This window comes from Anolis carolinensis, chromosome 4, assembly GCF_035594765.1.
Source record: "Anolis carolinensis isolate JA03-04 chromosome 4, rAnoCar3.1.pri, whole genome shotgun sequence".
In the NCBI taxonomy this organism is placed as follows: Eukaryota; Metazoa; Chordata; class Lepidosauria; order Squamata; family Dactyloidae; genus Anolis; species Anolis carolinensis.
Genome location: NC_085844.1, coordinates 97,232,422 through 97,259,408, shown reverse-complemented (window position 1 = coordinate 97,259,408; position 26,987 = coordinate 97,232,422). Strand labels below are relative to the sequence as shown.

The 26,987-nt window shown below is 41.3% G+C and overlaps 1 protein-coding gene across 2 annotated transcripts in view; it reads left to right on the top strand.

Moving 5' to 3' along the window:
- gabbr2 (gamma-aminobutyric acid type B receptor subunit 2) overlaps positions 1-26,987 on the top strand; it is a 444,511-nt gene that overhangs the window by 300,228 nt on the left and 117,296 nt on the right. For both annotated transcript variants that reach the window (XM_003219823.4, XM_062980838.1), the window contains exon 13: positions 7,892-8,014. In XM_003219823.4, the coding sequence (XP_003219871.2) occupies positions 7,892-8,014 (123 nt within the window). The remainder of the gene's footprint in view (positions 1-7,891; positions 8,015-26,987) is intronic.

The following is a 26,987-nucleotide window of genomic DNA, read 5'->3' as shown; positions in this document are numbered from 1 at the left end:
TTCAACTCATTCTTGAATTAAGTGTCTGTTGGATGGCAACACAAGGATTTCTCATCAGATCAGAGGAATTTTCTGATTTTTGCAACAGAGTATTTGTTTATGGTTTCAATGCTGATTTGACAAAGTTCAACCAGGTGTTCAAACATAAAGTGAATGGACTGTTGGCATTGATTTCTTTCTGTTACTTCACAATGAGCAGTACAGGAAATATGAGAATGGGAAGCAATGTGTTTCCCAGACCAAGATCTGTGGTAAGCCTGCTACCTCCTGGTGAAGTTATGGTCAGCCTGATTTTATAATATGAAACAAAAAAGAATAACTATGTTTGTTTACCCGGGGAGCTTGACACATGTAGTGGTCATTTTGCACTGCCCACCTGTGCAGGTTTCAAAGACACTGTCCACCCAGCAACTGTTTTCTGACATGTGCCATACTTTTAATTCTTTTTACAAATTTGAGTTTTAAATTTAAAAGCAATTTTTTAAGTGTATTAAAACAGGTACATGTTATCAGTTGGTATATATAAGTGTATGAATCATGATAGATCTTAGATGTGAAACAAAACGTGGCTATGATGAGAGGATAATGTGCCTCATAAAACAATTTTAGTTGGCTGGACAGGACAAAAGTCAATATTTTATAAAGCCACTTTTTGTATACTGGTCATCTCATATTGTTGGCTTTTTTCCCCGTGTCAGGAGCGACTTGAGAAACTGCAAGTTGCTTCTGGTGTGAGAGAATTGGTTGTCTGCAAGGACGTTGCCCAGGGGATACCCAGATGTTTGATGTTTCACCATCCTGTGGGAGGCTTCTCTCATGTCCCCGCATGGGGAGCTACAGCTTACATATGAGAGCTCACCCCGCTCCCCGGATTTGAACTGCCAACCTTTTGATCAGCAGGTCAACCGGCACAAAGTTTAACCCACTGTGCCCACCGGATGTTCCACATAGCTGGCTGAGCCCCCAGGATAGAGACCTATCAACCCCTTAAGCCATAGTGTTACTTCTCATTTTTAGAGAGACAGAGACACTCTAAATAAATAAATAAAAACTTTATTGGTATTTCGCCCTATCTCCCCGAAGGGACTCAAATGTCGGCATGAGCAAAGATACTGCTGTACAGATCTTTGACTTCTCCAAGCAGTTGAATTTTCTAGAGATTGTTTCTATCTTTTGTTATTTGTTTAAATGTTTGCATGGCACTTTTTTAGCACTGGAGATTTGACAAATCAGTTCATAAAATTTAAAAACAAATTCCATACATTTAAGCATAATAAAACCTAAACAGCCTGTTACCATAGTTACATACAAATGGTGAAGTAGTATGCCTTTTTTCTGAGATGAAGTAGTGTACCATTACACTTTCTATTTTATTCTATTATTCTCTCTCAGACCCTTGAAACCTAATTCAGACTGCCCTTTTGTATCATTCCTCTACCAGCCCCGCTTTATGTTTGGCAAAGGAATGTTAAGAGGTCTAGCTTCCCCCATTCATGTCACTTAATAGCATTTAAAAGCTCTGGTGGATTGAATCAAGTCCATTTTCAAAAGTTGTGAATGATCAGTTGTGTGAATTTAGGAAAGCCACAAGTCAAACATGAGGAATAACTTCTGTCCTTTGTAGTTTGTTTCCTGCACACAGTATCCCAAAGTGCTCAGAGTGTGGATGCTCAGTTTAGCAATAATGTTTAGTAGTACGAGGGTTGAATGAAAAGTAATACCTCCACCTTCATAACTCCTCAACAGATGGCAGTACTGGTATACGGCAGGTACTGGCTTGTTCAGTAGACTCTCCTCTACAGTTCTATTTGGTGGGAAGTCTTAGCATTGAATGGTTGTATTGTTAAAGTGCGAAGTATGGAACCCTGCACAGATGGTTGGTCAATGCGACTTAAGCAACGTGCAGTCATCAAATTCTTGACAGCAGAAGGTGTCATCCCAAAGGAGATTCATCAGAGAATGAAAGCTGTTTCTGGTGATTGTGTTGATGTGAGTACTATGCATCGATGGGCAAATAAGTTTAAAGATGTTGAGATGGGAACATCTGACTTGCGTGACAAACAAAGAGTTGGACGTCCTGTGGCAGCAACCATCAAGTTTCACAGCAAAAGGTTGACAGATTGATTCAGGACAATTTTCATATCACTCAGAGAGAAATTTCAAGTATAATCGGTATTTCACAAGAACATGTAGGTCACATTATTGCTTTTCTCGGCTATCGGAAGATCTGTGCATGATGGGTACCCAGGATGCTGATGCCTGAAATGAAAGCATCAGAGACTGGATCTCACCACCGTATGCCATCCTCCATACAGTCCAGATTTAGCACTGTCTGATTTCCATCTGTTCCCGATAATAAAAGAAAATCTGCACGGACATTATGCTTCTGATGAAGACGTTGAGAGAACTGTGAGACACTGGTTGCGGAAACAGAGTGTCGACTTCTTCTGTGATGGCTTCAGAAAACTTGTTCATCATTGGCAGAAATGTATCCAATATTCTGGGGGTTATGTGGAAAAGTGAATAGTGATAGTTAAAGAGCACATTCTAAGGATTATTTCTGCCTTTGATTTATTAAAATATCCCCATCCAAACCCAAGTAACAAAGGTAGAGGCATTACTTTTCATTCAACCCTCGTATATATTCTCCATGCATTTGTCTAATCTGTTGTAAAGTGAAACCTAGATTAAGGACAAACATTTCATCATGTGGCGGTGAATTCTATCAGTGCTCTTACAATCATACTGACAATGTCAGTCAGTTACGGTAAATCAGTGCATCACAAAGTTATCTTCATCTCCATTCTCTTTTTTAACTGAACTAACATGCGATGGTAGATCTAAAACAGTTAGTTCATTGGCTGCTGTTTGCTGAGTTCCCACTCAGTGAAAGAGAGAATAGGGATAGGACTAACTGCCCATATCTTGCTTACGTATAAGAATGATGCTGTAATCTCCAGAGTCCCATCAACTGCAGCTTCTTGTCGCTCTCTTGTGACCCACCTCCCCATTCTTTACCGATGGACTTCTTGCAGTTTTTCAGAACCTAGTCTGAGAACCTCTTGAAGCCTATGAAGAAATAAGACATCAATTTTGTTTGGCTGTACTGCAAAAAGGACCAAGTCTTCAAGATGTGGAACAATCACCAAGTCTCAGCAGTCTTGAAATGTGAACCTATAACAGTTGGTTCATAGTTACTGGCCACAATGGCTGAAGAACCACAAAATATATTTTCCAGGAAAGTAATCAAGAACTTTACTGAATATATTAGAAAGCTCTGGACTTAAATTTAGGGAAAATGCACATCTTACTCCTCTGTTCTTGTATTGCCCAAGGCTGTCACAAAAAGGCTTTTTTTTTTTTTAGCATTCTACCTTCTGTGACCTTGAGGTGGTTGATACACAACTCACATAAAGTTTACTGCGATGAGAAAATACACCAAAGCTAGGCATAATGCTGGAAGGAGATTCACATATTATTTGTATGACTAATTGAGGGACAAACAGAATTTACAAGATTACATTACAAGATTTGGAATGTTGCGCAATGTTAGTTTAAAACATATCCTATAAAATTGATAGGATCTAAAGATGGTGATGGTGATTATTTAAATCCTGCCTTTTTCTGAATCCAGGTCTTAGGTGGCTTAAAAATTAAAAAGAGACACTGCTTAAAAATTTGTAGTATATATAAAATTAAAATGAAATTAAACTAGCAGTATTGGTTCAGTATAGTGATATGGCTTATGGGCTAATCAATAAAATGTAACTAGCAATATAAACAAAAGCAAGGCCATTAAAAAGAAAACAACATAGACATCATTGCTGAAAGTTAATCTTCTGGGGAAAAGATCTCTTTAGATTCTTGGAGGTGTGAGAGAGACTACTTGTGTTCTAGATCCTTGCCCTTTCTGGCCTATCAAACTTGTCAGTGGGGAATTGGCTGAGTGGTTTACAAGGATTATTAATGTCTCATTGGACCAGGGACAATTTCATGGAACAATTTACACATTCATACTTAAGCACTGGGTGCTGGATGAGTGCCTGGCCGCTGTGTCTATCTGGATGAGGAGGAACAAGCTGAAGATCAATCCCGACAAGACAGAGGTCCTCCTGGTCGATCGTAAACCTGAACGGGGTATAGGGTGGCAACCTGTGCTGGACGGGGTTACACTCCCCCTGAAGCCACAGGTCCGCAGTCTGGGAGTCCTCTTGGATTCATCGCTTACACTCGAGGCTCAGGCGTCAGCGGTGTCTGGGAGGGCCTTCGCACAATTGAGACTTGTGCGCCAACTGCGACCGTACCTCGCAAAGGCTGATCTGGCCGGGGTGGTCCATGCCTTGGTCACCTCCAGACTGGACTACTGTAATGCGCTCTACGTGGGGCTGCCCTTGAAAACGGCTCGGAAGTTCCAACTGGTCCAACGAGCAGCAGCCAGGATGTTAACTGGGGCCCCTTACAGAGAGAGGTCAACCCTCCTGTTCAAGGAGCTCCACTAGCTGCCATTTATTTTCCGAGCCCAATTTAAGGTGCAGGTGCTTACCTACAAAGCCCTGAACGGTTTGGGACCATCCTACCTCCGTGACCGCATCTCCATCTACGAACCCACACGTTCACTTTGGTCATCTGGAGAGGCCCTGCTCGTCATCCCGCCTGCGTCGCAAGCGCGGTTGGTGGGGACACGAGACAGGGCCTTCTCTGTGGTGGCCCCCCGACTCTGGAACACTCTCCCCAAGGATCTCAGACAGGCCCCTACATTGGCAGTCTTCAGAAAGAACTTGAAGACCTGGCTGTTCCAATGTGCCTTCCCAGATTAATAGGAAATCTCCAATACTGAGTCCCATAAGCACTTTATTAGAACTAAGATCGCATATCGCACTCTGCACTTGCCCTATAAGCCTTATATATCACCTGTCACATCAGCACTTTTAATCTTGTACCCATTAGTCTGGCCCGGCCCAGTTCTATTGTGTTTTAGCGTATTGTTATTGCTTGTGGTTTATACTGTTTTAATTGTTTTTAATTTGCCTTTTGTTTTGTATTGTTATATTGTGTGTTGAGGCCTTGGCCTTTGTAAGCCGCATCGAGTCCTTCGGGAGATGCTAGCGGGGTACAAATAAAGTTTAATAATAATAATAATAATAATTTCCAGGTCACTTCCAAAGAGAGAGGGGGCAATGCACACACACAAATGTTGGCTCGTTTTTAATATATTCATTAATGTGTGCATCAGTGTATTAATTTTTTCAATACATATGACTTTTTACAAGCAGTTTGCCTAATGCCATATATTTTTTCATATTTCTGGTAACACACACACATTCAAGTCTCATGTTTCCATGAGGTATAGATTTTTCCAATGGAGAACGATATTGTAAAATATGAGAAATTATGGATTTTGGTTGCAAAAGGATTTCAGTTTGCCTCATGCTCTCAAAGGGTAAATCAAGTAAGCTCAAGACAATCAGACTTGAACTGCGCTGAACTGCTTTAGGATCCCATGCTGTGACATGGCGACAGTTTAGTGAATCACTAAGAAAACCTCTGTCCCTTTGTTCTATTTTTCCCTTTTGAATTAAAAAATTAAAATTGATATTTGTAAGCTGCTTATCACCTTAAATCAGTCTGAAGCATGAACCAATAAAATGTAGGGAATTTAACCATTTTCAGCAGTTTCCGATAATATCATGTTGTATTAGTGTATGATCTGGAAGATGTCATCACTCAGGTCCTGCTCAGATTAGGTCCAGGAAGGCATTGAACTAAAATGAAGTAGTTATAGCTTTCCTGATAACAAATGTGGAAATAATTCAGTATTAATTTTATATATATATATAATTTTATTTATACCCTGCCTTTCTCCTCATGGGGACTCAAGGCAGTTAACAGTCTCACACTAGACAAGTTTAAAGAGTGCAATATAAAAGTAAAAAAACAATTAAATAGTAACAGTGTGGTAAAAACAGAATTAAAATACAATACATATGGCAACTGGTTGCACCGAGTATTGTTACACGGCTTTTTTATATTCTTATGTTTTATTGAATTTGTGTTTTTAACTTTTGTTATTTTTAACAATGGTTTTATTCTAACTTTGTTTTTGCTTTGATTGATTTTTGTATTTGTTTCTATGGGCATTTTATCCCATATGTAAGCTGCCCTGAGTCCCGTTTGTGAAATGGTGGCGGGGTATAAGAATAAAGTTGTTGTTGTTGTTGTTGTTGTTGTTGTTGTTACATTTAGAGAGGTATTTAAAAGTCATATCCCCAATCCCCAACCTCCCCAAAGCCTGACCCTTATCCTTCCCTGAATGCCTAGAAAATATAAGATAAAAGTGTTATTACATCCCTTCACACACAATTTGACCTAGCTTCAAGTGCCAATGCTTTTTTGTTCTACTCTTGGTATGAAGCTGCTCTCTTGGCTTCAAATGGGCCTTTCAGGTTCCCAGAAAAAGGTGCTGGGATAAAGGGAAAGTACTATAGGTGTGGACTGATTCCACAGCCTTGTGTAATGACAGTGTCAAACTGCATTGATGCTACAATGTAGAGGCACCATAGGTTTGCCTTTGTCTTACACAGTTTGCTTATTGGACTTACAGTTGCTTTCTACCCTTGGATGTATTTACCACACATACACAAGAGCTCTGTGTAGCAGGACTAAGGGAACATTGCACATGGCCTAATCCATGTCATAAAGGTGGGCTTGGGTGGGGGGTCTAAGTATGGACTAGGACCTGGCAGAGCAAAATGATTCAATAGATGCCTGAAGGATATTCTGAAAAGTAAGAGTTAAATTCATATTACTGGAATGTTTTACCCATCAATACTAATGGAATTCCAAACTTCTTCTAAATATTCAGTGCATAGGTATCATCCAGTGAGTTCCATACAGTTAAGACTGCAATCCCAGAAGATTTACTAACACAATGAAATGAGTCTCTTTTATTAAGGATAAGATTAGATGCTCATTGGGATTTTTTTCTCAGTTACTAATATAAATATATGAGGAGGGAGCTGATTTTATAGAAGTCAACACCCTATGCTAAATAAAATGAACACCACCAAATGCACGATTAAAAGGCCATCTGTTGAAAATGAACCAACATATGGAGAGTTACGTTACATTTTCCCCAGCATTGTTGCTTACTCCAAAATGAGAAAAATAAAAACCTGTTGCTTAAAACTATAGTATCATAATGATGATGAAGAAGAAGAAGATGATGATGATGATGATAAACTTAGGGGCTCTTTAGTTGCTGGTCCAAAAAGTACTTTCAAATAAAGATTTCTATTTTATATCTTATTGTTTTGAGAAGTGCCTGAGGATTTTATTATTGAGTAGAATAGATGGGTTGGATCTAGACAGATACTCCAGTTTTATAAATAATTAAGAGTATATCCTGTTGAAGCCAACAATTCTTTCTTGTATACAGTTTTAATGTAAGTTAGTTGCATTTAGATCCCGATGAAATCATTTGGTATGGGTTAGGCCATATGCAACCAATCTCTTCTGATTTAAATAAGATTTTAGAAGATAGTTGAATTGTTACTTTAGTTATAGTTCCTGGCAGAATCTGTAATGCATGTATTTCTACATAAATATGAGCATAAAAACATTTGATTAGAATGTGTATATGTGTACAGAATATATTAAAATTATGAGTACTACTGTCTGTTCAGTTGGCTTTGCTTGGCAAATAAAAAACAATGTAAATGTAGCTTGTGAAATGACCTTTTCTTGTCTTCCCATATTACAGATAACTTTTCTATGTATAATTCAAAGCTTCCTAGCAGTGCTATATATTCATGGCACTTAAGGAAAGCTTCATAGTACTCTCAGAGTTAAATGGGAATACTACCCTCCTATGCCGTCTTCTTTTTCTTCTTAGATCATCAAAGACCAAAAATTGATGGTGATAGTTGGAGGGATGCTGCTAATAGATCTTTGCATCTTGATTTGCTGGCAAGTTGTTGATCCCTTGCAGAGAACAGTGGAAAAATACAATATGGAGGTATGTTATTGAAGTTCTAATCCTTCCTCATTTGTTGTTAGAGACTGTAATGCAGAACAATGAATGAAAAATATTAGAAGTCAGGTATGGATTTTTTATTTTTAGTGGACTGGAAAAAATATTTATGAAAAAAGAAAAATGCATCTGCAGTCTAAATACAGTCCTGTATCTCTTCTATGCTTCAGAGGTTTTAGATGGAGTAATGTTGTAAACACAGGGGAGCTCTCTACTAGTGGTCTATAAGAGATGGTGTTGCAATAAATAATAGATTTTTAGACTCCATTAGCAGAATTCATGAGGAACTAATGCAAGCTAGACATAAAATAAAGACTTACAATAAAGTCATCTGATTGAAAGATCACTGTATTCAGAGCTAAGCTTTCAATGTTCTTGTGGATCTTTAGGTATTGTAATGCCAATATCCATTATTTTACTCAGCTGAATTCATTTATGCACTTGGTCTGCATTGATGTCATTCCAAAAAAGGTCACCCTGGAAATGCAAAGGTCGAGGATGACAGAATTCATAGCATGCTGTTTGACTAATCAGACATTTCAGTTGTGTGCAATACCCTTTCAGAATGAAAGATTTAGGAAGTGGGAAATACTCAAAGCAGGAAGAAAAGTCACATTGTTTAATGAAACGAGTTCTATGTATGTAACTGCTGAATATCTAAAAGATTTGCTTCAAAACAAAGTATGTTGAATGCATTAATCTAAAATGGAATTTCTGTTACATGCTGTTTGCTTATTGGTATGGGGATAAATCTGTTTAGGTTTTTTTTCCTGCATTATTGTGAATGTCTGGTCTTGAATACTAGAAGTTATTTTGTATCATTGCAAAATTAGTGTGATTTAGCTGTATTTGATTTATAGGGAAAACACACACTGGAGCGGCAGCCTATGGCTTAGATCTGAGATATGTTTGCTTAGGTTTTGAGAGGTTCTAGTAATTGCTGTGGGAGACAATGGCTGTTTTGATGCTTACAAAAGGCCGTGACACAATCTAGGAATCTACATGGTGTTTTCTGAATGATGTCGCAGATTGTTGGCTTGAGAAATAGGGTGAGAAATGTGCGAAATGCCATTCCACAGCATCTTCCCTGGTTGATCCTTGCAGTCAGATCCTTGTTATAAAATGGACTTGTCTGTACCTACCGGGTAATGTTGATGGCAATAATGTCTGTATTTTTCTAATTCAGGGATAGCCAACTACTGTTTTCTTGTGGGTCAATTCCTGAAGAACAGAACCAACATAAAGAACATCTAGAGCAGTGGTTCTCAACCTGTGGGTCCCCAGATGTTTTGGCCTTCAACTCCCAGAAATCCTAACAGCTGACTGGGATTTCTGGGAGCTGTAGGCTAAAACGCCTGGGGACCCACAGGCTGAGAACCACACAATTCCCTCCCTTGTTGTACTGTCAAAGCTGAATGGTGGAGCCTATGGAAGGTTGTACACTTAGGAATACCTCTGTCAGAGGTTCTTTATGTTAGCAGAGGTAGTTTTGATGTGAGCTGTCCAGGTTCTGAACACAATTCCTGCCATTGACTCCTGCATGGTTGGGGATTGGAATGAATGGCCCATGTGATCTCTTCCAACCCTATGATTCAATGATTCAGTGTTTAGTTAGCTTCTGCAACACCTGGAGATCCAGTAGAAGAAGCTGATGTTCAAAGCAAGAGTAGTAATAATGCAGCCAGGAGCTACACCTGCCATTGGGCGGTGGGGGGGGGGAGGTACAATTTTTACATGGTAGTCTTCCCAGAGTTACCTATATGACAATGTTTCTGTTGTCTATTAGGTAATGAATTGATTATTTTAACACTACTGTTTTGAGAAATAGTCTTGATGTATTTCTTTTAAATTGTTATCCTTGGTATCCTGGTGGATTTTATGGTTTGCCTTTATACGTCTGTTGACTTAGAAGTTTTATGATAGAAAACGTGATTATGATAGAAAACGTGATTAAACGTGGCTATATAAGAATAGGAAATAAATAAGAAATGTATCTTTTAGAAAAATGAAAACTTCTCACATAGCAGTGATTTAGACATTGCCTCATGGGAATGCAGGAGGATTGTTCTGATTTATGCCATTGATAAATGTAGGGAAAATAATGTCTGAACAGTCCCAAGTCAGTTGAGTTCATTTGCAGGCCCAAATTACACATATGGAATGCAGAAAGTAAGGACCTTTGAAATTTGCATGGATGGCCCTTTCCTAGATTTAGCTACATGATGATGTCATTGCAGGCAGATGAGGTTAGCAGAGAGCAAAGGCATGAGGAAGTGATAGAAATAAGGAGACATTTTTGCAAGATAGCCATCAAAATAATAATAAGCGAAATAATATTATTAACCACAAAAATAAATATGAAGAATTTGCTGTCTTTTTTTTGTCTAGACATATGTGGTACTGAAGGCATTGGATGAATATCCCAGCATTAATCAAACTGTTTTTAATCATTTAGGCCCATGTATAGGTGCTGTTGCTATATTCTAATATAAAGTCTCTTTAAAATTCAGAATGAATCTCCTTCTTTAATCTTCTCTGCACTTAATACTTGCCTCCCAGCTGCTGTTTTATCCTCCCATTTCCAGTGTTTCTCTTTTCACTTTGCTTTGCTTTGACAGCATACATAGTTGTGTATCTGTTTGTATTCTTGCAACTATATTTCTACATGCATAAGATGCTTTTTTGGAGAGTGGGAGCATATGTTATTAGCATACCTTGGTTTCTTTTAAGCCTTTCTAGTTATAGATCAATTCTGCCTTAATCTCTTGCAGATATGACTTAGCAATTTGATCCCAAAGTACATAGAATGGACCAATCCTTTTGAAGCTTAAGCAAGTCTGAATCTCCTCAGTGCCTACCTGGAAAGCCCCATGGGAAATCCTAAATTTTGTGTTCCACAATATATAAACTCACAATATAAAATTATATATATACAGTAGAGTCTCACTTATCCAAGCTAAACGGGCCGGCAGAAGCTTGAATAAGCGAATATCTTGGATAATAAGGAGGGATTAAGGAAAAGCCTATTAAACATCAAATTAGGTTATGATTTTACAAATTAAGCACCAAAACATCATGTTTTACAACAAATTTGACAGAAAAAGCAGTTCAATACGCAGTAATGTTATGTTGTAATTACTGTATTTATGAATTTAACATCAAAATATCATGATATACTGAAAACATTGACTACAAAAATGGCTTGGATAATCCAGAAACTTGGATAAGCGAGGCTTGGATAAGTGAGACTCTACTCTGTGTGTGTGTGTGTGTGTGTGTGTGTGTGTATGTATGTGTGTATGTGTGTGTATGTGTGTGTGTGTGTGTGTGTGTGTGTGTGTATATATATATATATATATATATATATATATATATATATATATATATATATATATAAAATAAACAAAGGAATAAATAATTTATGGCTTGCTATGTGTTTTGGAATACATTCCCCAAAATCCCTTTAGGCTGGAACTTCCATGAACTGTAATACAAAGCACCTTAAACAGTGGTTCTCAATCTGGGGTCCCAGATGTTTTTGGCCTACAATTCCCAGAAATCCCAGCCAGTTTACCAGCTGTTAGGATTTCTGGGAGTTGAAAGCCAAAAACATTTGGGGACCCACAGGTTGAGAACAACTGACCTAAAGGATCACAGGTTCCTCTCTCCTGATTTGAGAATGTATCTAGATGTAGAATTATAACCATGGTTTTAATTATGGAAGAATTCAGAAGAGGTGTAGGTCCTGGAGTCATGATGAGATCCAGAAAACATTTCAATTTTTTATATTCTTTTTTTCTTTTCTTTTCTTTTTTTCTTTTTTTATTTTTGGTAACAAACCTATTCACTTGAAAATATATGAGCCTTGGCTTCTCTTATCTTGGCAACTGGTAGGACCCATGGTGGCAAAATGGGTTAAATCCTTGTGCTGGCAGGACTGCTGACCTAAAGGTCCACGGTTCGAATTCACAAGACAAGGTGAGCTCTTGCCTGTCAGCTCTAGCTTCCCATGCAGGGACATGAGAGAAGCCCCCCGCAGGATGATAACACATCCGGGCGTCCCTAGGACAATGTCTTTATAGATTGAGGATTCTCTCACACCAGAAGCGACTTGCAGTATGTTCTCAATTCGCTTTTGACACGATAATAAAAATCCTGGCAACTGGGAAATCGACATACTGTGTTGCCAATGCTTTCTTTAGGTTCTGGTTGAACAAAATAGAGGCAGGCGATCAGAAACAATCTGTTATTCAATGCATACTGAAGCTAATCTATGGTAGTATAATTTACTTTTTATGAAACTGTGCTTTTGTTATCTTTTGAAATGTATAGCATTATACAATCAGGTATTTTTATTTCCGCATTCAAGTTTGCTTTTTTTTTTTTTTAGAATTATCCCAGATGGGTGTGTAACTACTAAAATACATATATTTAAAAGTAATCCTCTAATTCTGATTGACAATTTGATAGCGATTATTTATAGAACACTTACAATAGTTAGATCCCATGCATAAATCAAAAGAAAGGCACATAGCCTTCCTTCTGAGTTACAGAAAGACTGTGGACACACAGGGGAAAGGATGGAGAGAAAGAAGACAGATCAGCACAACAAAGCTGGAGTGAAGAAGTGAAGCACACAAATCCCATTCAAGCCAGATGGATATCTTGTATTTGAAAGTGTGTCAGCCATATATGGACCTGTAGTGCATCATCTTTCCAACGACTGCATTTCCCACAACTTGCATGTTGTTGTTTTAAATTGTACATGGGGACTTGATAGGGACATTAGAGAGCAAGATGTAGTAATTAATGGTGAAAGGTTGGTGTTCTGAGCTATTCCCCTTCTCATTCTTTTGAAATATTCCTGGTTTAGCTACATGGACTTTAAGGTCAGGAGGGACCATTGAAATAATCTGTTCTGATGTGTTGCATAACATTCAGAAATTTAATTTCCTTTACTTATTACCGTATCAAGGCCACTTAATCATACTTCTATAAAAGATATCTTTTTAAAGGCCAGTTACTCAGAATGATCTGGGCTTCTTACCAAGCTGGATTTCTTATTCATACAGATAGAGGTACCTTCAGTATACTGGGATTCAAGAAAAGAAATTCACCAACCCACCTTAAGTATGTTTGCTTTATGTACATTTCCATTTAACTTATTTTGATTTAACATCTTCCTAATAAGCTTTCTAAAAACTCCAGTAAACACTTGATTGACATAATCCACCATGAGTTGCAAATAGAGTAGACCCATTGAAGCCAGTGAGTCTTCTATAACTACTGATAACATTTCTCAATCTTTTAAGTGAGCCTACTCTGCGCTGAGCTCACATTGGACTGAGCATCCTACGGGACATCCTCTGGAACAGTTGTACTAATTCAAATTTAGTAGAGATGAGGAATGAATGTTTAAATGAGCTCCATGTAAAATATACCTTACATTGGTATGCTAATGAAAAGGTTATAGGTTGATGGAAGGTTTTCTTTTTCTTTTTCAGTTGTGTATCACCACCATAACCATCATCATTGATTTAATAAATCCATCGTCATCTGCTGTTTTAGTGGCATTGTTTACATTTTTAATATACAGTATTTACTAACTCAGTAGCTGCTTCATCATCGATTGGGATATACTGCAATATTCATTTGTTTGATTCTTAAATTTGTGCTTCAAATGCAAACTAGTTATGAGCCACCTTCCTTTTACTGTGTAGAGGCCATCCAAGAGTTCAGCTACAGCTTCTGGCATCACACAATGTGAGGCATTAAAATGAAGTCTTCTATTTGCTTTGTTTATATTCCTTTGATAACTGCCTCTTTGTATGCCTAAACTGCATTCTTAGGTTATTGCTAGCACTTTCTTTGGGAATAAAAGTAAATTTCACTGAGGGACATCATTATTGTTTTAGGGAATAATGGCTTTATTTTGTGCTCCTCCCATTGCTAAATTGCTAAATCCTGAAGCCACCAGTTTACTATCTAAAACAGAATGGATGTTGGAGAATATGTTAAAAACTAGACTACAGTCTGCATTATCAGTGATTCTGTGCATCTGTCCCAATCTGTGCTGCAGTACTGAAAACGAGTCCTCTTGAAATACCAATGAATTAATCTGACCACATGATCATAAGCGTCACCAGATTTTACATGCAAAGAATAGATTTTCAGGCATCGAAATCAGACACAAAATATTTGCCCTGTGTAGGAAACACATATTGCTTTAGAAAATGGTCATTTATAGTTTTAGAAATTCCCCAGGATATTTTTATTAATGACTACATGAGAACTCAGTTATGAATTATAGATAGCTGTTTTAGGAATAGCTCATTCTGCACTCCAATTTGTATTGCTCATCTTCACCAGAGTTCCAGTTAACTGGCTCTTCAGAGAGAGGAAACACTACCGTCATCCTCTTTAGCCCTTGGCTCTTTTGTTCCAATTTGTTGCTTTCATACCAAGTTAATCAATGTGCAGCTAAATGCAGCTATCAGAACTTTGCAAGCCAGGGCACTTCTGAAATGACCAGTACTGAAGATATAAAGCATCCTTACACCAAATCAGGCCATGGGTTCATCTGATTCAGTCCTGTCTACTCAGACTGGCAGTAACCCACCACGGTCTTCAAAAAAAGATACATATCAAGTATGCTTCTGAATAAGTTTTTTGTCAAATACTGAAGCAGAGATCTTTCTGTATAGGTCTGCTGCTGAGGAATTGACGTTCCTAATATTAAACAATATTCTCTTGACTGATATTCCTTATGATTACAGTGTTGAAATGATATCCTTCTTCTATCTGAGGTATTGACCAGGTTAAAAGACCAGGCCTTCTCATTGATGGTGCCCAGATAATGAGGCATCGACTCATGAGAAATTCAGCTTGTTCCATTTATATTATTTCAAAGATCTGCTGACAACTTTTTGGAATAGATATGCATGTCAGTATTGTGTTGTAATGAATATCTTTGTCTGAAATATTGCCTACTATTTTTTGGGAGATGGGTATGCTTTCTACATTCCCCTTTTGCTTAATAATGCATTTTATTTATTACCCGCCTCTCCCTATGGCCAAATGGAAACAAGTAAGATCATAATGTTTGGATGTTATTCTCATCACTCACTGCTGTCCAAAATATTTACCCTATGTGTCTAAAATAACATCCTCTATGTCAGAACCCTGCTACTAGAGCCTGTATGTGGCTCTGAGTTTCAGGGTCACTGACATTGATAAGACACCTGCGTCTCAGGACTCGGAGAAGAAACGGCTGCTGGACTTGGCGGGGAATTTGCGCGGGGTTTTACTGAGCGGGAAGAGACTTTTCAAATGAGGGGGAGGGTATATAAAGGATGGTTGGCCGGAGTCTCCCATTCTTGGCTTTTCGGATGTTTATGTTTCCTGCAGTAAAGTTTCTGGTGATATCACAGAGAGTCTCGTGTGTTCATTCAGGAGCGGCTGTGGTGAGCTGACACTAAGCCAAGAATATAGACACCATCCCGCCGTAGCGGTGAGGTGTAACATGCAAGCGGAGGATGAAGAACTCTTGGGCGCAGGAGGAGGAAGGTCGGGAAGGGCCACTCCCGAGCCGGACGCTGAGTTCCACCAGCTGGCGGCCCTGGCGTCATCCACCGCTTATGCCCAGCCAAATGGGGTAACCCAGAGGCGTGGAGTGGTGCGGGGAGACAGCACCGGAGGAGAGGAAGGTTCACCTTCCCCAGGCCCACGAAGGATGGTGTTTCTGGAGGAGAGGATGTCGGCGATGGAGACCACCCTGGCAGTAATGTCGAGGGCGATGGAGCGCCTGGCGTTTTTGGCGGAGCCAGAGAGAGGAAGGGAACTTCGGGCTGGCTCAATGTGGGACGTGAGCGTGGGAAGCAGCCAGGGCTTTGCAGACCTCCCAGCACTGAAGGGAAGGGAAATGCGAAAGGAGCCCGGCGCCCGGCCCAAGACCCAACCAAGCCTGACGCGGGTGGAGGAGAGTGACGACGAAGGGGAAAAGCCTCCGAGAATCCCGGCTACGCTCCCAGCTGAGACCCTGGTGCCCCTGGCGAATGCCGGGCGTGGCACAGGGCCAAGAGAAACGGCAGCGGGGCCCACTGGTCCGCAAGGGGGCTTGCGACGGGCGGAGAATTGGGGATTGCCACCACAGGGACCCCTACCGAGACGAGAGGAACTAAGGATCGAGTTTGGGGGAGAGTCCTCTGAACTGGATTTTTTCCTTACCACGGTGAGGGGCTATATGGAGGACAATGCTCACACTTTTAGAACGGAATCCAGCCGGATACGGGCCATTGGCGCAGTGTTGAAGAGGGGAGCGGCTAGCTGGTACGTTCAGCTGCACGCGCGGCGCGACCCATGTCTGGGGTCAGTCCGACGCTTTATGGGGGCTCTGGAGACCCGTTTCCGAGATCCATTGGAGCAGATCCGGGCGAGGGAGAAGTTGAAGACCGTCTCCCAGGGGCAGAGGTCGGTATCTGAGTATGCGGAGGAATTCCAATGCCTCGCCGAAAAGGTGCCGGAATGGTCTGCAGTGACAAAGATGGAACTCTTCAAAGAGAGGCTCAGGCGGGAGATCCTCTCCTGGGCGGTGCATCGTGATGAGCCTGACACACTGCGCGGATGGATTCAGCTGGCGGGGCGCGTCGAGACATCGCTGGCCCAGGCGAGGAGGCACCGAGGAGCGCTACAGCAACGACCGCAGATGAAAGAGGGGAGCCGGAAGGAGGGATCAGCCCCAGCCGGGAGGAGAGCGGAGCCGACAGGGAACGTGAGCGCCAGCAGGAGTGGCTGCTTTGTGTGCGGCCGGTTGGGCCACAGAGCTGCCGAGTGCTGGCAGAGAAAAGGGGAAAGCGGAGGCCAGCCCAAACCAAGAGCCGTGGCAGGAAAACGCGCCGAGGAGGAAACACCGATGAGGCACCATTCGGGGGGGTTGGTAAGTCAGGACAAAGCTATGATAGTGGTCCCCATTCAGCTTGAAAATGGCAGCAAACAAGCAACCTGCAAAGCTTGTGGATTGTGGATGTTCCAGGAACATCATTTCCCCTGAATTAGCCGAGGGATTAGGATGCGAAAGGACGAACCTAGAATCCCCAATAGCATTTTCGCAGTTGGACGGATCCACAGCATCAGGATCGTTAGCTAGGTACAGTGCCGAAGATGTAAAGTGTAAGATAGGGAGTTGGGAAGGAAAGGTGTCATTTGTGATATCACAAATAGCCAGCTATAATGTTATACTAGGCATGCCGTGGCTGGAGCAGGCCAACCCGCAAATCAACTGGGAGGATAAGAGCATGATCTTCGGGATGAGTTTGGAAGAAGGGAGCCAGGAAGTTGAGAGGGAGCCGGGGAAAAGGGGGGAGGAAGACTCTATCAGAATAGCAGAACTGGCAGATAAATTACCCCCAGAGTATCGGGATTTTGTGGACGTGTTTGACGAGAAGGAAGCAGACAATTTCCCACCGAAGCGGAGAGTTGAAGTGAAAATAGAGCTAGTCCCAGGAGCAGAGCTTCCCAAGGCAAAGATATACCCGATGTCGGCTAGGGAAAAGGAGGAACTGAGAAAGTACATTGATAAAAACCTAGCGAGAGGTTTCATAGAACCTTCGAACTCCCCTTTAGGGGCACCTGTATTGTTTAGGAGGAAAAAGGACCAAACGCTGAGGCTCTGCATTGACTACAGGGGCCTGAATGCAATCAGTACTGTAAATAAATACCCTCTACCCTTAGTGAAGGACTTGATCGCCCAGTTATCGGAGGGACAGATATTCACTAAATTGGATTTAATTGAGGCTTACCATAAATTGCAGATCAAACCAGAGGACAGGTGGAAGACGGCCTTCTCCTGCGCCTTCGGATTATTCAATTATTGTGTGCTCCCATTCGGTTTATGCGGGGGAGGGGCCGCGTTCATGCAATTAATCAACGAAGTGTTGCATCCATTATTGTACAAGGGAGTCTTTATTTTTTTAGATGACATATTGATAATGTCTCGGACCAAGGAGCAACACGTAGAACTAGTCAGGGAAGTCCTACAAAAGTTGAGGGAAGCGAAGCTGTATGCGAAGCTTGCCAAGTGCGAGTTCAATAAAGACCAGATAGACTTTCTGGGGTATAGGATTTCCTCCCAGGGAGTGGCGATGGACCCTGCGAAGGTGGAAGACGTAAGGGGGTGGGAAGCCCCCAGAACACGGAAGCAGCTGCAATCCTTCCTGGGGTTCGCAAACTTCTATAGAACATTTATCAAGGACTTTGCGCGCCTCACTTTGCCATTAACGGATTTGTTAAAGACTAAAGGCAGGGGAGAAACAGCCAAAGTGAAGGCCCCAGGGGCCAAACTGACCTGGACAATAGAATGCCAGGAAGCTTTCGAAGCCCTAAAAAAGCGTTTTACCGAGGAGCCTGTCCTACAGCACCCTGATATGTCTAAGGCCTTTGTACTACATTGCGATGCGTCAGACCGGGCATATGGGGCAGTTCTGCTGCAGAAAGACGAGGGGGGGAACCTGAAGCCATGTGGCTATCTGTCGAAAAAATTTAGCGATACAGAAAAAAACTGGCCGATTTGGGAGAGAGAAGCCTTAGCGATTCTGAAAGCACTAGAGTGCTGGAGACACTTCCTGGAAGGAAGTGGAACACCGTTTGAGGTGTGGACTGATCATAGAAATTTACAGTATCTGAGATCCCCTCGTAAACTATCAGCGAAGCAGATTAGATGGGCCCAATATTTCAGCCGTTTTGATTAGACTCAAGTTCTTCCAGGGGAAACACAACATACTCGCTGACGCTCTCTCTCGGATGCCTCAGCACGGGGGAGGAATTCAGGAATCTGAGGGGAGCCTTTTCCTAGATAAGCAATGGGGCCTGGCAGTACTGACTCGAGCACAAGCAGCCAAAGAAAACAAACGCACTGCCATTTCCACGGGGGGAGGAGAAATATGGGAGGAAGAGTTGAAGCAGGCATATGGAATGGACAAATGGTTACAAACGAACAAAGAACAGGGAGAACTGTGTGGGGATTTGGTGTTTGTTAATAAGAAATTGTATATTCCTGAATGTTTAAGACAAGAAATGTTAAGGAAATGCCACGATAACAAGGGTGCAGGTCATCTAGGCCCCACCAGGACTATTAAACTGTTGGCCAAACAATGCTGGTGGCCCGGGATGAGGAAAGACGCCAGGGGGTAGGTCACGCAGTGTGAATTATGTGCAGAGGGCAAGACACCACCTGGGAAGCCCCAGGGGCTATTGCAGAAGGTGGTGGAGCCCATGAGGCCATGGGAATGCGTGGCAATGGATTTTGTAGGCGAACTACCCCCCAGCAGAGGCCACAGATACATTTGGACAATATTGGACCTATTCTCAAAACAGGCACACTTTGTGGCCCTGCCAAAACTCCCCTCGGCTGAAAAGCTCGCTGATTTGTATGTGAAGCATGTATATCGCCTACATGGGTGCCCCGACAAAATAATTGGCGACCGGGGAGTCCAATTCACTGCAAAATTTTGGGGAAAATTCTTACAGCTGTTAGGAGCGGAAAGGAATCTGAGCTCGGCTTTTCATCCCGCGACCAACGGGGGGGTCGAACGTACCCAACAGACACTGTGCCAATTCTTGAGGATGTACACCAATTATAGACAGGACGATTGGGCGGACCTTCTTCCGTTTGCTGAGATGGCTTTTAACGGGGCCGTACATTCGGCCACAGGTCGTGCCCCGTTCGAAATAGTATACGGACAGGAGGTGGCACCTTTCCCCAGGCTACCCGAGTGGAAGGAAGGAGAGGGCCAGACCGACAAGAAATGGCCGGCCAAAATTAAACAAGGGTGGCAGACCGTGGTGGAGGCATTGAGGGAAACACAAAAAAAGTACAAGCTCTTTGCAGATCGTAGGCGCCGAGAGGGGGACAAATTGGGCGAAGGAGATCTGGTTTGGCTGAGCACAAAAAACCTGAAATTGGGGTTCCCATCTAAGAAATTGGCTCCACGCTATATAGGGCCGTTCAGGGTAGCGAAAAGAATAAACGAAGTGACCTATGAGCTGAAGCTACCCAAGGACCTAGGGAAGGTACACCCGGTATTCCATTGCAGCCTGTTAAAAAAGTATAAAGGAACTCTGGACAGCGGAGAACAATAGTTGTGTTTAATCTTTTCCTTCCAGGACGAAGGGGAGGAGGACGCCATGTCAGAACCCTGCTACTAGAGCCTGTATGTGGCTCTGAGTTTCAGGGTCACTGACATTGATAAGACACCTGCGTCTCAGGACTCGGAGAAGAAACGGCTGCTGGACTTGGCGGGGAATTTGCGCGGGGTTTTACTGAGCGGGAAGAGACTTTTCAAATGAGGGGGAGGGTATATAAAGGATGGTTGGCCGGAGTCTCCCATTCTTGGCTTTTCGGATGTTTATGTTTCCTGCAGTAAAGTTTCTGGTGATATCACAGAGAGTCTCGTGTGTTCATTCAGGAGCGGCTGTGGTGAGCTGACACTCTATTAATCTAAAAAATAACACATGAATAGTACTATGGCAGTAAAAAGCACTATTTCCATGTTCTGGTAAGGACAGGTTTCCAGCAGTTGAATTTATTGTTATATAAGCAACTCTAGAACAAAATCACAGGCTCCTCCTTGTAAGGATATTGGCCAGCAGTGATGTCATTTCCCAGCATATACTATTTTATCATGTGTTTTCTCCTCCCTTCTGAAATCATCCCTCCATAACCAGATGTCATGCCATTTCAGGATATTCAGTTCTGACCTGAATAGGAGCTTTTTTCAGCGAGTACCTTTGCAAATCATGGGGTTCCTCAAGCTTGTTGGTATTTCTCTTGCACATGGTTGGTGCCATTCTGGCTATACATTATTCCCACTTGTTTAAATGAGTCTGTTTTACTATAAATGATGATAGATGAGTGCCTATAAACATAGGCAAAATCCAATTCAGATATTGATTGAAGCATAAGTGTTGTCACAACTGGGCTGAAGATGTCCAGAGAAGAAAGGGAATGGCATTTTAGATTGTAAATGATGGTTGATCCCAAGCCAAAATGTCTGGGTTTTCAAACAGTCAATAACTTAGATTTAATGGATCCTGTGGAATGAATTGGAATCCATGGAAGCTTCTACTAGAGATTGCTTTTTCTCATTGGGTCTTCAAGGAGTTTAAAAGAGTCTTTTATCTCTATTCTTGCTACAATTAGCAGGTGAAAGAAACAGTATCCTGAACAATATTGAAAGTAACATGTTAATTCCAAAATGGATGAAGAAAGCCTGTGGCCAAACAGATGGTTGATTAGTTCAAATAAAAATGTGAAATCTGACCATCTCCCTACTGCTTTATGGTTTTGACCACCTGTTTGCACTGCTGTAGCAAGTTTTCTACCTGGGAATTCTAAAAATTCTTCCTAAATTTCAAATCCCAGAGTTGCATTGGATGGAACCATGGCAGTTAAAGTGAAATCATAGTACCACAATTGAGTAGTGTGAAAGGACTCCATCAAGTGCCCGCCAGCTGTTGGTTTCCCTGTCCAATCTACCCCAGTTTAAGCACTGTGGCCCTTCTTTAGAGTCCACTCCATTGTTGTGTTCCCAGTGTCCTTTCAACTCCACTCATTTTTTCCTCAGTTCCTTTTTCTCTCTGCTTATTGGGTGTTCAGCATCCCTCCCTGAGCAACTCTGCAACATTCACCTGGAAAAAGAAAACAGGGCTGCACCCTCCCTAAACACCATACATTTTAAACAAAGGTTTAAAACAAGGCAGCTGGGCTTTTTACAAATGACATTACAGTCCAAGTTACACAGTGTAGGAGGAGCCTTTTGACTTTCCCTTGAACAATTGGATAGTATTGGGGGCAGGGAGGCATACATTCCTAAGCAGGATTGAGGTTGCAGGTGCAGCCTCAGTCTCTTAATCAATATGCTTATTTATTATGTGAGCTGATTATCGAAAGAAAGACTGTATTGCTTTGTTTCTTAGCTTCTCTCCATGCCACATTCCTTTCCTTTTCTAAGTTTGGGCCAGAAATGCATTTCCCTGGTTGTGTGAAGTTTAATCCTAATTAAACTGACAACCTCTTTGCAGAAGTTTGAAGTGCAAATACTCTAATATCTATGTCTGCTATGCAGCCTGAATGTTCATAAATAGGGTTCTATGTCATTATGTGAGCTCAACCAATTAGTAGTGCTGGAGTAGAGTACATAGAGCACATATGGCATAGAGCATGTGGCAAATCGAATGATACTGTGTTCTGATTAAAATGTTTTGGCAAATTAGTAGGGGGTTTGTTATTCTTATTCTGGCTATCCATGTGTTTCAGTATGTAAGTTAAAACTGAAATAACAAGTAACATATAGTCCTAACTCACACACACACTATTTAAATTGTCCTTGCCAGGAAATTCAATCAACTAACAGCTGGATTAGGGAGAACTTTATAAAAGGAGAGTGCATTATGAAATGAAGCATGTAATTGATTGAGGTACTTTCCGAGGGTGCACTGCTCATCGTGGGGCAGAGCTCATGAGTCTATTAGTTGCTTGACTATTGCTATAGCCCTCAATTTCCACTACTTATTTCAAACTATGTGCATTTAATTCTCCTTTGAATCCTACTCATCTTCTTAGAAACTAAATGTAACTGCATGATAGAACATGCTTCCAAAGCCAGCCATTCTACATACAGCTCAGGAATACAGCAGGCAGCCAGAAGCTGAAAGTGAGAGCTGTCCGTTTCAGCTGCTCCACCTGCCTGATGGCGATTGCCAGCTGTTCCATGGCGGGTGAAGCTGAAGGTTTGGTCTCACTCTCGCTCAAGGACCTTGCTGGCAAAACTGGCAGCTGCTTAAACAGGAGCTTTCTAAGGTCTGTTTCAAAGAGATGCTCTGTGATCTTACAAAAATAACAATTTTCTGATATTAAAAAATCATTTTTAACATCAGTTTCTAAGGAAACAGATGACATTGTGATAACTGGAAGCCAGCAGTGGAAGCTGACTCAGCTGGTGGCCAGTTTTGTTTCAGTTTCCATGGAAACAGTTTTGGAATAGGCATAAATAAACTCACAGAATGCAGACAGCTATAAGACGGGTGGACATGAGTCTTTTCCCAGCCGCCTACCTGTCCTTTCTTCCCCTCAGCAAGTATGGCCTTGGACCACTCACATTGGCTTAAGATCATACTCTTCTGAGTACAATGCATGTTTTCCAAGAATGTTTAATAGTGGGTCATTTTAGGGGAAGGTGTGTGTGAAATGCTGTAGTTCCAGTGAAATCAATAGCAGTTTCATGATTCTCTGTAATAGGTGAGGGTTTATGCTCACAGCAGCTTTAATTAGAGTTATATTTGTCTTCTGAGAGAAACATTGGCCTTGTAGAGCATCAGAAACAAAGGAAGCTGTCTTAAACTTAATTTTTTGTTCTATTTAAACTTTGTGAGACCACTAATTTATTACATTTAAATTTTGTAGGACAATTGGTCCACTTATTGGCAAAGGTTCTCCAGACTTTCAAACTGGAGTTTTCTCAGTCACTAGCTAGATATTGGGGATTGAACCTGCGGCCATTTGGAAGTTGGAGGGCACCCTCAAATATAAGCCTCAACGAAGGAAACTAGCAATCCCCACCCCAGCCCACTCCATATGAGAATTGTTGGAATGTTCTCACTCTTGTCTTTTGCATGAACATTGAAGGAAAGTCATTTTTAGCTTAGCTCTGTCCAACCCCCCCCCCACGCACACACGCACACACACACATACATTGCACAGTGTCTTCCATTTTTAATCTAAAGGAAGGATGCGTGTGCAGACCAACATTTATAGTTGTTGTTTTTGTTTTTAAATGGTGGTACTTTTTTCATATGAAAAGAAATGTTCTGCCTCCCTATGCTCCAGTTGAGAAAGTGATCCCCTGTTTAATCAAATATAGCTACATAATTATTGTTTCACTTGAATTATCTCTATAAATGAATTTATGAGGCAATGTTTATTAAAACAAAACTTAATTAGTAAACTGACCTTTGCTGTGAAATGATAATGTGCTTATTTTCACCATTTGATCTAAATGTGGCAGCTAATTGCTTTAATTTGAACTGAATTTAACTGCATTGATAGCTTTTAAGATGCAGTTTGGGGGCTCTTCTGTTTTCAGGTATCCTCGCCTGGTTTTAATAGAGAAAATTTGTTTTTGGTAAAGAACCATTTGACAACCTACAGCATAGAAGTAGGGGATTCAGGTTTTGAAAACTACATTTGTCTACTCCTGGTCTCTTGACATACGAATTGCTAAGTTCCCCTCCCTTTGACTTACATTAAACAAGCAAACAACCAACAGAGAGCCAATCTTTTCCAATTGAAATGTAGGTGTAGCGCACCACTCTTTGATTATATCATTCCAGAATGTAAGTGGGGGATTGAGTGCTTAAATTCTAATCAAATACATGTCTGGTGTGCAATGTGTCTGCAACATTCTTTGTACTAGCCTGGTGGAATCCCACTGAATGAACACATTCAGGACTGGATCATGGTTTCTATGAGACAGTTACTGGTTCACAGTTCTTGTCCTCCTATACATTAGGAAGAAAAGATTCTGAAGTTTTTTCTTTGTTGACACAAAATACATGTTGCCTGGATAAGACTGCACAAACACCCAACCACTTTATCCATGCAACATGTCTTATTTGTCTGAGTGCTTGAAGACCCCCAGCTTGTTCCACAACAAACTATTCTTTCCCCACAGGAAACTGCTAGACCTTGGGTCATGATAGAATAACCCATGGCAGTGTTCAATATAGCCTTTTTCCCCAGATAGTTTTTAATACTCTTTATAGCATTGCGAATGCAGACCAGAGGTATCACAAAAATGTGATTAGGATTATTCACAAAGGCAAGTATCTCTTCTTGAATTATTGAGAGTCAAGTGGGCACAGTCCATCTCAGATAGTCATAATGTTTGCTTCTGCTTGCGTATCCCTAGACTATCTTTACAAAGGGTAACATGAGATCAGCAGTCTCTTTTAAAGTCAGGAGATACTAGAACAGTTTAAGAAATCAAACTAGGGGATCGTTGCTTGAATTCTTATTGAATTCATATCCCTCATGGATGTTCCTGGTAATCTTGTTTGTACAGAAGGAAAGCACAATTCCCTAAGTGGTGCTGTGAAGAAGACTATATTTCCATAGAAAACTATTTGTGAGCTTGGAGGGAGAGTTTTGGTTTTAAACCAAAACACACACCCATTCCCAATGCTTTTTTACTCCACTGATAAAAGTACATTTAGCAGCTCTAGGGGTGCTAAATGCGATCCTTTCCCCATGCAAAGGATCGTTACCTTGACGTGGTATTGGGGCTTGGGTGCCTCGATGATGCCATTAGCTAAACCGTGCAGGGCCACCCAAGACGGGAAGGTCATGGCAGAGAGGTCAGACTAAATACGATCCCTGGGGAAGGTAATGGAAACCCATCCCAGTATTCTTGCCATGAAAACTAAATGGATCAGTACAACCAGAGAAATGTCGGCATACCGTCAGAAGATAGGACTCCCAGGTCGGAAGATGACCAAAATGCTTCTGGGGAGGAACAGAGGACTAGTCCAACTAATCCCAGATGTGATGACACAGTTAGCTCAAAGCTGAAAGGAAGGCTAACGGCTGACGGTACTGGAGGTGAACAACAAATCTGATGCTTTAAAGATCAACACACTATAAGAACCTAGAATGTAATATCTATTAGCCAGGGCAAACTGGACATGGTTATTGGTGAAATGTCAATATTAAAGATAGACATTCTGGGAGTCAGTGAACTGAAATGGACTGGAATGGGCCACATCACAACAGGTGACCACCAGATCTACTACAGTGGAGAAGAGGAACACCGAAGAAATGGAGTAGCCTTCATAATTAATAACAAAGTTGCTAAAGCATTGCTTGGATACAACCCAAAAAATGATAGAATGATTTCAATTTGAGTTCAAGGCAAGCCGTTTAACATCACAGTGATTCAAATATCCGCCCCAACCACAGGTGCTGAAGAAGCGGAATTAGATCAGTTCTATGAGGATCTGCAGCACCTACTGGATAACACACCAAAAAGAGACATTATTTTAATTACAGGAGATTGGAATGCTAAAGTGGGCAGTCAAATGACAACGGGGATTACAGGCAAGCATGGTTTGGGACAACAAAATGAAGCAGGACGTAGGCTGATAGAATTTTGCCAGGAAAACTCACTGTGCACAACAAACACCCTTTTCCAACAACCTAAAAGAATGGCTTTACACATGGACTTCACCAGATGGTCAACACCGAAATCAGATTGACTACATACTCTGCAGACAAGGGGGCAGACATCCATCCAGTTGGCGAAAACAAGACCTGGAGCTGACTGTAGTTCAAATCACAAACTTCTTATTTCACAATTCAGAATCAAACTAAAGAGAATGGGGAAAATACACAGACCAATTAGATATGACATAACAAACATTTATAGTGAATATGCAGTGGAGGTGAAGAATAGATTTCAGGAACTAGATGTAATAAATAGAGTCCCAGAAGAACTGTGGACAGAAGTTCACAACATTGTTCAGGAGGCAGCAACAAAGTACATCCCAAAGAAAAAGAAAACCAAGAAGGCAAGGTGGTTGTCTGCTGAGACACTGGAAGTAGCCCAAGAAAGAAAGACGAAAGGAAACAGTGATGGGGGGGGGGGGGGATATGCCCAATTAAATGCACAATACCAGAAGTTAGCCAGAAGAGACAGGGAACTATTTTTAAACAAGCAATGCATGGAAGTGGAAGAAGACAACAGAATAGGAAGGACAAGAGACCTCTTCCAGAAAATCGGAAACATTGGAGGTAAATTTCAGGCAAAAATGGGCATGATCAAAAACAAAGATGGCAAGGACCTAACAGAAGCTGAAGAGATCAAGAAAAGGTGGCGAGAATATACAGAAGATGTGTATAGGAAGGATAATA